A 12,491-nucleotide genomic window follows, 5' to 3' on the forward strand; every position below is an offset into this window, starting at 1 on the left:
TTGACCTATTTTTCTATTTTATTTGGAAACAGGGTCTCACTAAGTTGCTGAGAGCCTCACTGAGTAGTTGAGGCTGGCTTCAAACCTGTGGGATCCTCCTGTGTCAGCCTCTCAAGCCTGGGGATTATTTGTGCTACCACGCCCGGCTGTAAATACGATTTTTAAAAAATACCTTTATTTTTTGTATTGGGGGTTGAACCAAGGGGCATTCTACCTCTGTGCTATACCTTCAGCTCATCTATCTGTACTTTTATTTGTCTATTTATTTTTGTGATACTGGGGGTTGAACCACCCAGGGGTATTCTACTCCCAAGTTGTACCTTCAGCCCTACTTTTTATTATTTATTTTGAAACGGCCTCACTAAGTTGTACCACCCTAACTTGAGGGTGGCCTTGTCTCATCCTTCTAAGTACTGTCGCACAGTTCTAAGTACTAAGGAATTATAACTGTGTGCCACCATGCCCAATTTAAAAATTACTTTTTATGAACTTCATACATCGTGAGTCAAGTGGCCATTATGGAGGTACTAAATATAAATCTTAGCACTTTTGTTGTAGCATGGAAATATCTGTTGTCTTCTAAGTGTTAAAACTCAGGTGTGGTGGCACAATCTTGTAACCCCAGCATTCAGGAGGCTGAGACTGGAGGATTGTGTTTCGCAAACCGCCTCAGCTACTTAAGCCCTTTGCAACTCAGTGAGACTCTGTTTCAAAATAAAGAACAAAAAATAGGGCTTAGAGGTAGAATGCCTCTGGGTTCTATTTCCAGTACTGCAAAAAAAAAAAAAAAAAAAGTTAAAACTCTTGGGTGAATTTATTTTCAAATCTAAGTGAAACTAATAGATTTGTTATTCATTGCTATGCTGACAACATCTTGTACTTTATGTTCTATTTCTATAGGATGCTAATAGGTTTTAATAGAAAGGGGTTTGGACAAATAGATTGGAAAATGCCCTAAATTTACTCATTATCTTTATGAATCTTCCGAGATGATACAGAAAAGGAATTCATTTAGTAAACTGATTTTCCAAAATCTTGCTTCCTTTTTTTTTTTTTTTTCCTTTGGTACTGGGGATTGAACCCAAGAGTAATGTACTTCCATGTTAAACTCTCAGCAATTCATTCATTTATCTATCTATCCCTCCATCCAGCCATCTATTTATTTTAAACAGGGATTTGCTAGAGTTTCACTACATGTGTATTTTATGGTAGGAGAGTAAGTGAACCCATACGAAAGCATTTGAAATATTTTGGTTCAGTAGTTTGTTTCAGGTATCTTAGATTGGATTTCTTTGTATGGTTTTTCACCAGTAGTTTGAATACATGTTTATTTTCTTTTTTCTTTATACTATTTTACCTTAGTCTTGTCTAGAGGAATAACAAACCGATTCTGAATTGGAATGGCTGCCACGATTCAGCCTCAATACTAGAAGGGTTTTTTTCAGTCTTGAATCTAAGTTGTGTATGGTGGCTCACTCCTGTATTCCTCGTGTTTGGGAATCGCAGGTTTGAGGCCAGCCCCAGCAATTCAGAGAGGCCTCAGCAGCTTAGTGAGATCCTTCTTCAAAATAAAATAGGGTTAGGAGTATAAATCAGAAGTAAATGCCCCTGGGTTCCAACCCCAGTGCTACAATATAAAAATGAAGATCCACCATCTAGCAAATGGACCTTTCTCTTTAAGTGGTAGTATAATGGGTTAAAAAAATTGTGGGGTTGTCTTGTGTATCAAACTCAAGGGCATTTTACCTCAGAACTACACCTCCAGCCCTTTTTATTTTTTAAATTTTGAAACAGGGTCTCACTAAGTTGCTGAGACTGGACTTACACCTGTGGTCCTCCGGTTTCAGCCTTCCTATTATTGAAATTATAGGTGTGTGCCACCATGCCAAGCTACAAATAATTGATGAGTAAGTAAAGGAATGGTTGACTGAAGCTAGAGATTAAAGGCCATGCTTGTGAGTTAGTCCACACCACCAGCTGTGTGTGTTTTATAAGAAAAATATGCCTTTATATACACTTAATATATTCAAAATGGCTTTATGATAGACATTTGATATTTTTATTTATAGTATTTTGTAGCTAGGCTTGTTAAAATTACATTCCACTTTTATGAATTTTATATCTAAAACAGATTTAGATCCACAGTTCTGATGGTGGAAGATAATTAAGCAGATTAAATCTAATTCTCTTTCCTTGCACTTTTAGGCCCTTGATGAGCCTCCTTATTTGACAGTGGGCACTGATGTTAGTGCTAAATACAGAGGAGCCTTCTGTGAGGCCAAGATCAAGACGGCAAAAAGACTGGTTAAAGTCAAGGTATAGTATGTGTAAATTTTTTAAATATATATTTTGATTAATCTTTAAGCTGTTGTTTGATGACTGTATCTAAGAATTGTTTTTCTGCAATAATGGGGTTTTAGGAAGCCGTGCGTGGTATTGCTCATTTGTAATCCCAGCATTCGGGAGGCTGAAACAGAAGGATCCGGGTTTCAGGCCATCCTCAGCTACTTAATGAGGCCCTTTGTAAATCAGTGAGACCCTCTTTCAAAGTAAAGAATAAGAAGTAGGGCTCAGGGGTGGCTTGGAGGAAGAATGCCCCTGGGTTCCATCATTCCTAGTACCGCAAAAAAAAAAAAAAAAAAAAAGAGTTTTTAGGATTAATGGTTTAAAAAATACTCCCAAAGCATTATTTGTGATTTATTTCTTTCTTCCTTTCTTCCTTTCTTTCCTTCCCTCCCTCTTTCTTTCTTCCTTCCTTCCTTCCTTCCTTCCTTCCTTCCTTCCTTCCTTCCTTCCTGGTACTGGGATTGAACCCAGGGGCATTCGGCCTCCAAGCTGTACCCTCCTCCCCGTCTGATTTTCTTTCTTATCTGGAAGCAGTCTTGCTAGGTTGAGGAGTCCCTCACTATTTCCTGAAGATGTCTTCCTGTCTCACCCTTCCAGGTATAAGAAGTATAGGCTCTGCCACCATGCCTGGGTTATTAGTGATTTTATAGTATTCCAGTTGGCATAATTATAATGGGCCAGGTGTGGTGGTGGCACATGCCATGAACCCAGCACTTGGCTGGCTAAGATGCTGAGATTGAAGGACTGTCGGTTCAGGAGAGTCTCAGCAGCATGGTGAGATCTTCACTAACCTAGCAAAATATTTTTTTCAAACAAAAAATAATAAAGGACGGAGATGTAGCTTGGAGGTAGAATGTCCCTCCTTGGAGGTAGAATCATCCCCAGTACCCCCTCCACACACTTAGTGTGTTAATGCTGGAAAGGACTTTGAAAGTCATCTGGATTAGTTTCTTAATTTTATTATCAGAAAAATAAGGCTTATAAGGGCTTAATGACTTCTCTGAGGCCATCATAGCAAAATAGTTATAAACAGTTTTAAGACATCCTCTCTCATTTTTACCATGTAATTGGGACATGACGGTGTCTTAATAATGATGAAGTAAGGTACATTAAATTGTTGATTTTTTTATCCCTTGCTTTTCTTCAAAAATCTTTTTATAGTACATGAGTTTTGTCTTAGATAATGAAAAAATGATGTTATTACTTTCATTTTAATAAATTATCCTGCGCTTGTTGGGTGGTGTTTGCCTCTAGTCCTAGCTCCTTCCGAGGCTGAGGCAGGAGGATTCCTTAAGCCCAGGAGTGTGAAGACCAGCCCGAGTAACATCCTCACCTCAAAGACAAAAAGGAGCTGAGGGAGAGTACTCAGTGGTGGAGCACTCTCTTAAAATGAGCAAATCTACCACAAAGAAAAAAAGAGTTTGACGATGGGGTTATTAGCAAAAGATGCTTTTATATTTAAAAAATATGTGACAGGCAAAATATTTAAATGTAGTTATTAACTCACTTGCCAATATATGGGAAGGAGGGTGAGGATATGAGGATGAGGTTGACCTTAACTTTGTCCTCAGTGGATTTATAAACATACCATGTCAACCACTAATTTGATTAGCAACAAGTAAGCAGGCTGAAGAGGTGCTGCACTTGCCATGGAGAGCGAGTCTCTTCTGGAGCTTTTACCTTGCCCATGTGCTTGTTCCCTCTCTCCTTGTATGGACTGTAAAATGGCCATCTAGGCCCCATCCTGTCTTCCCTTTCCAAAGGTGTGGGGCATTGAGTTCCTTGGTAGTGTGGTTTAGTGAGTGTTCTTACAGCATTCTTCTTTTTTTTTTTTTTTTTTTTAATTTTTTTTGGCGGGTCTGGGATGGAACCCGGGGGCATTCAAGTTCCGAGCTACACCCCTGCCCTAGTTTTTATTCTTTATTTTGAAACCAGGCCTCAGTAAGTAGCTGAGGCTGTCTGCGAACCGCGATCCTCCTGTCTCAGCCTCCCGAATGCTGGGGTTACAAGCGTGCGCCCCCACGCCCAGCTTCTTACAGCATTTCTACAGTGACATTTTTTGTTCTGGCTTCATGGACTGGTGTTCCCTGAGCACCTAGTTTTTGGCCACCACTATCCTGGAGATGAAATCTTTTTTTTTTTTTTTATCAATTTTCTCACTTTTTTAGGGCTGCTGATAGCACATGTAACACTTTCCTATGAATTAGACAAAAGCCCTCCCTCCAGAGATCCTCCTTTGTAGAGCTTGGTGACAAACACCACTTTCGTACCAGTTTGAAAAAGTTGTTTTCTCTGAGTAGGGTCTGTGCCACCCAGGAGCCATGCTTTGGCCTACGAAGCACAAGCCAGAGCTTAGCTCTGATTGCACCCTTGCTAGGCATCCCTGTGTGGTGGGTGAAACAGGAAGTGGCACTTAGCAGTATTGCCTGTCTTGACATAAATCAAAGGAACAAAGCTCCAGTGCCTGGCGCTACTGCCTCTCTTTTGTGTGTGTTGAACCCAGGCGTGTTCTACATCTGACCCATACCCCAAGCCCCATTTTATTTTTTATTCTGAAACGTGATCTCACTAAATTGCTCTGAGAAGTTGCAGTCCTCTTGTCATATCCTTCTGAGTACTGGGATTACAAGTGTGCACCAGCACACACGCCCAAGCTGTATTCCTCTATTGATTGCAGAGTACCTTGTACCTCGTACAATTCCTATTTTAAGAGTGTGTGTGTGTGTGTGTGTGTGTGTGTGTGTGTGTGTGTGTGGTGTTGAGCATTCTGCTTCCCAAGCTACACCTATTTGCGGGTCTGGGGATGGAACCCAGGAGCATTCTACCTTAGAGCTGCACTCCCCAGCTTTATTTTTTATTCTTTGTTTTGAAACAAGAGTCTCACCGAGTTGCAAAGAGCCTCACTAAGTAGCTGAGGCTTTCAGCAAACCACAATCCTCCTGTCTCATCCTCCCAAATGCTGGGATTACAAGCATGCACCACCACGCCCCGGCTGTATTCTTTATTTTGAAATAGGGGCTCACTAAGTTGCAGAGGGCTTCACTAAGTAGCGGAGGTTGGCCATGAACCTGGATCCTCCTGTCACAGTCTCCCAAATACTGGGATTACAAGTGTGCACCACCACACCCAGCTTCAGACTTTTAATTTTTTGGATGCTCTAAAATTTTTTTTAATTCAGTGTTAATGGTTTTAACAAATTAAAAGTATATATCTTAACAAGTTTAATTTCTTTATAATTAAAAGCAAGTGCATTTAAAACAAACTTATTCATACATTCCTTCACTACCATTTTATATTTATTGAGTATTTGCTGTGTGCTAATAACTACATAAGGTTTTGAAGCTGTAGTGCTAAGACCTGCTGCCTGTCTGTAAATGGCATTTAGTGTAAATGAAGGAGACAGTAACTGTATAGAGGGTTTAACTGAAGTGTGATGGTGACTTTGAGTGATGCTGAAGTGCTGGGATGCTGTGGGCACAAGGCATCTCCTTCATCGCTGGTGGTTACCACGTCGTTCTGATGCAAGCCAGCTACTGGCTAAACTCTGACATGAACTCTTGTATAAGGGAACGTTTTCTGAACTGAATAGTGGAAGCTATTATGCTTTTCTCCAATAAATTCGATATTTAAACTTGAACCCCTTATTTTACTTAAATGTTTTCATGTCTAGTTTTTCATTCTCTATTTCTTTAGTGCAGATTTAAAGTATAGTAGAGTTCTGGAGCTCATGCAGTTGCCAACACCTGAATCTCAGCTTCACTTTACCAGCTGTATGATCTTGGATCAGCTACTTACACTTTCTGTTCCTTAGGTTGTTTTTTTTTCCCCAACAAAATGGTAATAATGATACCTGCCCAAAAGGGTTGCTGTAGAGACTTAATTTTTCTTATTATTTGGGCGTGCTGGGGACCAAGCCCAGGGCCTTGTGCCTGTTAGGTCAGCGCTCTGCCACTCAGGTGCCGGGAACTGAATGTGATGTTTGAGGTTAATGCTGAGCCTCCCATAATGTTGGCAGATACCGATTCCTATTAGGTACACCCTCATACGATCATAGTCTCTCAAAGCCTGAGAGCTCTATTTCTTATTTTCTCAGTTTTTAGGAAAAGAACATTTAATAACTGATAGTATTTCGAATGAAATGGGATACATAGAACATCAAGCAATAGATGTAATTCATAGGTTAATTTTATTTTTATAAAGTGAGAGTCTGGGCAGTTGTCTGTTTAAATAATTTTTCAATTAATCGTAAGGTTTGGAATCATTTAAATTAGGCAGCTGCTAGTTTTTATTACTTGTAATAGAAATCACAAGAGCATGGATGAGCTTCTGTTGCGTTTGTTTTTCTCTTTTTGGTGGCTAATTAAGTTTATAATTTCTAGGTGACCTTTAGACATGATTCTTCAACAGTGGAAGTTCAGGATGACCATATAAAGGGCCCACTAAAGGTAATTCTGTTATTCATTATTTACTTTTTTTGTGTGTGTGGTACTGGGGATGGAACCCAGGGGCGTTTTACCTACACCCCTGCCCTATTTTTTATTCTTTGTTTTAAAACAGGTTCTCACTGAGTTGCAGAAGACCTCACTAAGTAGCTGAGGCTGTCCAAGAACTGTGATCCTCCTGTCTCGTCTCCCGAATGCTGGGATGACAACAAGCCTGCACCACCACATCCGGCTTTCATTACTTCCTTTTAATCCACTATTTTGTTATTGAGTAACAAAATAAGTAAATTTTTCCAAAAAGACTAATAGGAAAAATAAATTTAATATTAAATAACCTAGTAGTGTATTTGGAAGTTAATGCCAAGAAACCATTTACGGTTGGATGTAGTCCTGCTGCTTGAGTGGCTGAGATGGGAGGATCACAGTTTCAAAGCTAGCTTCAGCAACTTAGGCCCTCAGCAACTTGCCTGACCCTGTTTCCAAATAACAAATAAGATAGGTTATGGGAGATGTAGCTTGGAGGTAGAATGTACCTGGGTTCAGTCCCCAGCACCACACACAGGCACACACACATACTCCGATACCTCTCAGACCCTTGGGAGGCTAAGACAGATTTTTAAGCGTCATTAGGCAGTGATGCGCATGTGCGTCCTAACAGCTAGAGAGCTTCATTTCACTGTTTTCATCTTCACCTCACTCATCAGTGAGGTCAATGCTACATTTCTCTCTACTGGTAAGGAAGCTGCAGAGAACGTGTGGGAAGCCACTTTGTGCTCTTTGGCCCATTTACTGTCTGAAAGTGGACATCAGCCTGGCTGGAGAATTTAAATGCTAAGAGAATTGAACTGACATTTGTGGAGGCTAGAAAAGTTTGATTTTGAGTTAGATATAGATGTCAATCTGTTGGTTTTTGTTGTTAAATTTTTAGACTTTTAATCGGACCCTATGCATATTAATATTTTGCACATATAATAGATATTGTGGAGAAGTAAAACTTTTTATTTAAACTTTTACTTTTTTTGTACTTTTATTTATTTATTTTATTTTTTTATTTTTGGTGGTACTGGGGTTCCTGGAAGCCCTTCTACCTCCGGGCTACACTCCCAGACCTATTCTTATATTTTTATTTGGAAACAGGGTCTCTTAAGCCAGCGCGGCTGGCTCCGAACCAGCGCGATCCTCCTGTCTCCGCCTCCCAAGCGCGGGGATTACAAGCGTGCGCCACCACGCCCGGCGGAAAATCACTTTTATAAAAGTACAAAAAAGCCGGGTGTGGTGGCGCACGCTTGTAATCCCCGCGCTTGGGAGGCGGAGACAGGAGGATCGCGCTGGTTCGGAGCCAGCCGCGCTGGCTTAAGAGACCCTGTTTCCAAATAAAAATATAAGAATAGGTCTGGGAGTGTAGCCCGGAGGTAGAAGGGCTTCCAGGAACCTCAGTACCACACACACAAAAAAAGTCATTTTTCCATTATTTATATTTTATGGAAATTTATTATTTTATGTACATTTATCATTTTCATGGATGCGAAGACAAAGGCATGTGCAGTTAAAATACAACTTCAGCCGCCACAGCATATTTACCATTAGAATGGGCTAGCACTGTGCCAAGTCGTTTTGCACATTTTACTTTTTTCTTGTGACCCCTCTTTACAGGAAAGGAAACCAAAGGGAGGTGAAGTGATTGATTGGCCGTGGTCTCACAGTCACTGGCCACGCTCGAATTCTGGCAGGGTCATAGCGTGTACGAGAAACTTGGTGCCCTTCTCATACTCCGCAGACCTTCATCTCCACGCCTTGCTTGTGTTTCTGCTTCAGAAACTCAGCACTATGGCTTTTTCTTGGAACTGTCTGGTTTGCCTGGCACAGGTTGGCAAGAATTTTTTTTTTGTGTGTGTGTGGCATTGGGGATGCAACCCAAAGGTATTCTACCCTCGAGCTACACCCCCAGACCTATTTTTATTCTTTATTTTGAAACAGGGTCTCACCGAGTTGCAAAAGGCCTCACTAAGTAGCTGAGGCTGGCTGTGAACTGTGATCTTCCTGTTTCAGCCTCCTAAGTACTGGGATTACAAGCGTGCGCCACCACGCCAGGCTTGAGATATTTTTAATTGTCTCTCTCTATCCTTCTCCGGTCTCATTGAAAGAAGAATGAAGTATGGGGGAGAGAGACCACTAAACAGGCTCAGATCTCAACAGAGTGGCCTGGTAACTCTGTTAGGGTTCCCAGTACTCTTTCAGGGATTAGAAAGCAAAATTGTATTTATAATAATACGTAGATATTATTTGCTCCTTGTACTATGTTTGCTTTTTCACTGGTGGGTAAAACTGCTGGTATCTTAACATAAATCAAATTAATAGTAATTTTATTTTTCACTGTGATACAGTCGTTTAGGGAAGAAAAAGCTAAGTTTTATTTATTTACCTTTAAGACATTGTTTTCAATATTTCAGGTAGGAGCTATTGTGGAAGTGAAGACTCTTGATGGTGCTTATCAAGAAGCTGTCATCAATAAATTAACAGATGCGAGCTGGTATACTGTAGGTAAGAGAGTAAACTTTCTTTGGAAAATCTAGTTTTCATAATATAATAAGACTTATTTTAAAATACTGTTAACTGTTTTTTTTTCAAAAATATCGTAAAATTTTATATTAAAATGTCTATAATAGGGATTATTTAATGTATGTGTTATGCTGATGAATTTCTACCCTTTTTTACTTCCAAGTATACCTTACAGAAATTTTAACTATTTCAGTCATTTTTAAGTGTAGAGTTCATAGTGTTAGGTTGATTTATAAAAGAGGTATTTCTTTTAACTGTATTTTATAATAGTTGATACAACATAGTTTGCTTTCTCTTCCTTAGGATTTGCCAGTCTTATTAGTACAGTAATTATTGGGTAGAATGTCCTTGTGTGGATACAGCATCCTGATATTTCTCTGTTGTGTGCATTAAGAACAAGGGACAAGTTGTAGGGCATGTACTTTACTACTCTAGTAGTTAAAGAAAACAGCTTTTCTAGAAGACATCTTTGGTTGTGACAGCTGGAAGGAAGCACAACTGGCATCTGGCGGGCAGAGGCTGCGCTGCCGCTGAATACCCGCAGGCTGGAAACTATCTGGTACAACGTGTGTGTAGTGCTGAGGTTGAGAAACCCTACTTCAAATAATGAAAATACAGTGATTAGGTGCGCTTTGAAATTATTAAGTAATAATCTTTCTGTTTCTTAGGTAGATCTTTCAATATCTACCAGTAGGAAATCTTGCCTTTACCATTTTGAGAAGTGTTAATTAGCATGACTCCTGAAACACCAAATTATAATTTTTATTTTATGTTTCCTGTTTTAGGGAAGATTATTATTTCAGGTGTGTTTCTTTTTCATGAGAAATTAGAAAAAAAAGTACTGGGATAGCTCTATATTTGAAGTTATTCACTAGAAAACATAAAATGTGAGCTGATTTCCGAATGTATTGTTAGCAGTCTCTTTGTGCTTAGACAGTTAAGTGCTAGTGCACATTGTACTGTTAATCTTTGGTGAGTTCATCGGTGGCTTCCCTTTCGACTTGTCACAGTCTTTGACGACGGGGATGAGAAGACGCTGCGACGATCGTCCCTGTGCCTGAAGGGAGAGAGGCATTTTGCTGAGAGCGAGGTGAGTGACGGTGTCGGCAGCGGATGCGCGCTTCAGTGGAGGGCGTTGCTGAGTCCGCGCACCTGTTAATTAGCAGATTCATTAGTACACACGGCCACTGTAACGTGGCCTGTGCAGTGTGCTTCAGAGTGCCTGTGGAGCACCAGGAAAAAATGTTAGCATTTGTCCACAAAGAAAACCTGACAGCCTTCTTTAATGATGTTTAGGGTACTTTTACATAATTTCTTTAATTTGTAAATAATTATGAAAGAGGTGTCTGAACCCTGTCAAAATTAAGGATGCGCAGAGACTACAGATAGTCCCTAGCTCTGCTGATCATGAGTAGTCACAGCCTCACCTCATATCAGCCCTGCCTAGTTGCCCTTTCTAGAGCAGTCCTCTCCATTCCTACCTTGACGTTAACAAGGTGGAGAAACAGTCCCTCCATTCCGTTCTCCCTTTTAGACTGGCTGAATTTACTTCATAACTTTTATATATACTTCCTGTTTTGCTTCTTGCCTGTGCTCCTAGACCTGTTGCAAGCAAGGCACGCAGGGCCTTTGTCTGTCTGGTTCTTGCAGCAGTGCCTGGCACAGAGCAGATGATGAATACTTACCAGAGACCTGGCTATTTTGTGTGCCTTGTTACATTTCTGCAGTTAATGTTATTATCCTCAACTTACTGGTGAGGAACATGATTGCTGTCAACCACCATTTACCTAAGTCATGTTCTTCCCTGGAGAGTTGTTGTAAGAGCTGGGTGTGGTGGTGCACACCTTTTATCCCAGTGCTTGGAGGCTGATCAAGGAAGATGGCAGGTTTGAAGACAGCCCTAGCAACCTAGAGAGAGTCTCAGAAACCCAGTGAGGTCCTGTTTCAAAAGAAAAAAAGGTTGGGGGGGTGCTTAGCTCAGAGGTAGAATGCCCCTGAGTGCCACTAAGTGAATAGATAAGAAGAAACAAGAAAGTTGTACAAGAATGTAGGGTTTGCAAAGCTTTGAACCTCAGTTTCCCACTCAGAATTGTAAAAGCAGGCATATCGTTACAAAGGATGTTATATTTTCTAGTCCAATCTATAAATATTAATTGATGAGTACTTTGGCAAAACTCTTTTTCTGGAATGGTATTTCTTTTGATACATAATAATATTTATGAAGCTATTTTACTTCATGTTTTTTTGTTTGTTTTGTTTTTGTGGTACTGGGGGTGGAACTCAGAGGCTTTCTACCTTTGGGTTATACTCCCAGACCTATTTTATATATTATTTGAAAACAGCATCTTATGAAGTTGCTGAGAGCCTCACTAAGTAGCTGAGGCTGGCTTCAAACATGTGGGATCCTCCTGTTTCAGCCTCCCAAGCGCGGGCATTACAAGTGTGTGTCACCTTGCCTGGCTCACGGTTTTTTGTTTTGAAGATTTTATTTATTTATTTATTTTTTGCTTTTTCAATGAGTGATTCCTATTTAAAGTTAGAATTTGGGACAGGGTCCTCTGTATTATGATTTTCATTCTCAGTTTCTGCCATTCCCTGTACTTCTGCTTTTATTAGACTATTTGATATTTGTAAATTATGGTTCATACTTTGTTTCCTTGGTCCCCGCTGAGGCCTCTTTTTCCCATTTATTGAAATATTACTTGTTTTCTAAAATCATCAGAAATATTTTCTCCTCTATGATGTCTTTCATGAGTTTTCTACCTTGAATTTCTTCTGTCTTTTGATTGTTTTGCATTTTCCTTGCTTCTCCCCCCCCCCCCCCCCAGACTGGGGATGGAACCCCAGAGGTGTGTTCTACCTCCAAGCTATACCCCCACACTATTTTTTATTTTTTATTTGGAAACAGGGTCTCACTGAGTTGCAGAGGCCTCACTAAGTAGCTGAGGCTGGCTGTGGACCACGATCCTTCTGACTTAGCCTCCCAAATGCGGGGATTACAAGTGTGCACCACTAATGCTTGGCTAAAAAAATGCATTATTTTTTGAAAGACTACTCAACTATTATAATTACTACTAGTAACATTGGCCTTTGAGAAGAAAGCTACATCATACTAGAAATATTTGGTTCATTAATGCCATTAAT

General features: G+C 40.1%; 1 protein-coding gene across 1 annotated transcript in view; it reads left to right on the plus strand.

The window, feature by feature from the left end:
- Window positions 1-518: 518 nt before the first annotated feature.
- Window positions 519-12,491, plus strand: part of ARID4B (AT-rich interaction domain 4B) — a gene marked incomplete at both ends in the record, with an annotated part of 73,090 nt that continues 61,117 nt past the window's right edge. Inside the window, 5 exons of the mRNA XM_080717231.1 lie at window positions 519-524; window positions 2,206-2,316; window positions 6,726-6,791; window positions 9,239-9,329; window positions 10,358-10,437. Of these exons, the coding sequence (XP_080573357.1) occupies window positions 519-524; window positions 2,206-2,316; window positions 6,726-6,791; window positions 9,239-9,329; window positions 10,358-10,437 (354 nt within the window). The remainder of the gene's footprint in view (window positions 525-2,205; window positions 2,317-6,725; window positions 6,792-9,238; window positions 9,330-10,357; window positions 10,438-12,491) is intronic.

Source organism: Muscardinus avellanarius (assembly GCF_963383645.1).
Source record: "Muscardinus avellanarius genome assembly, chromosome: 20".
Classification (NCBI taxonomy): Eukaryota; Metazoa; Chordata; class Mammalia; order Rodentia; family Gliridae; genus Muscardinus; species Muscardinus avellanarius.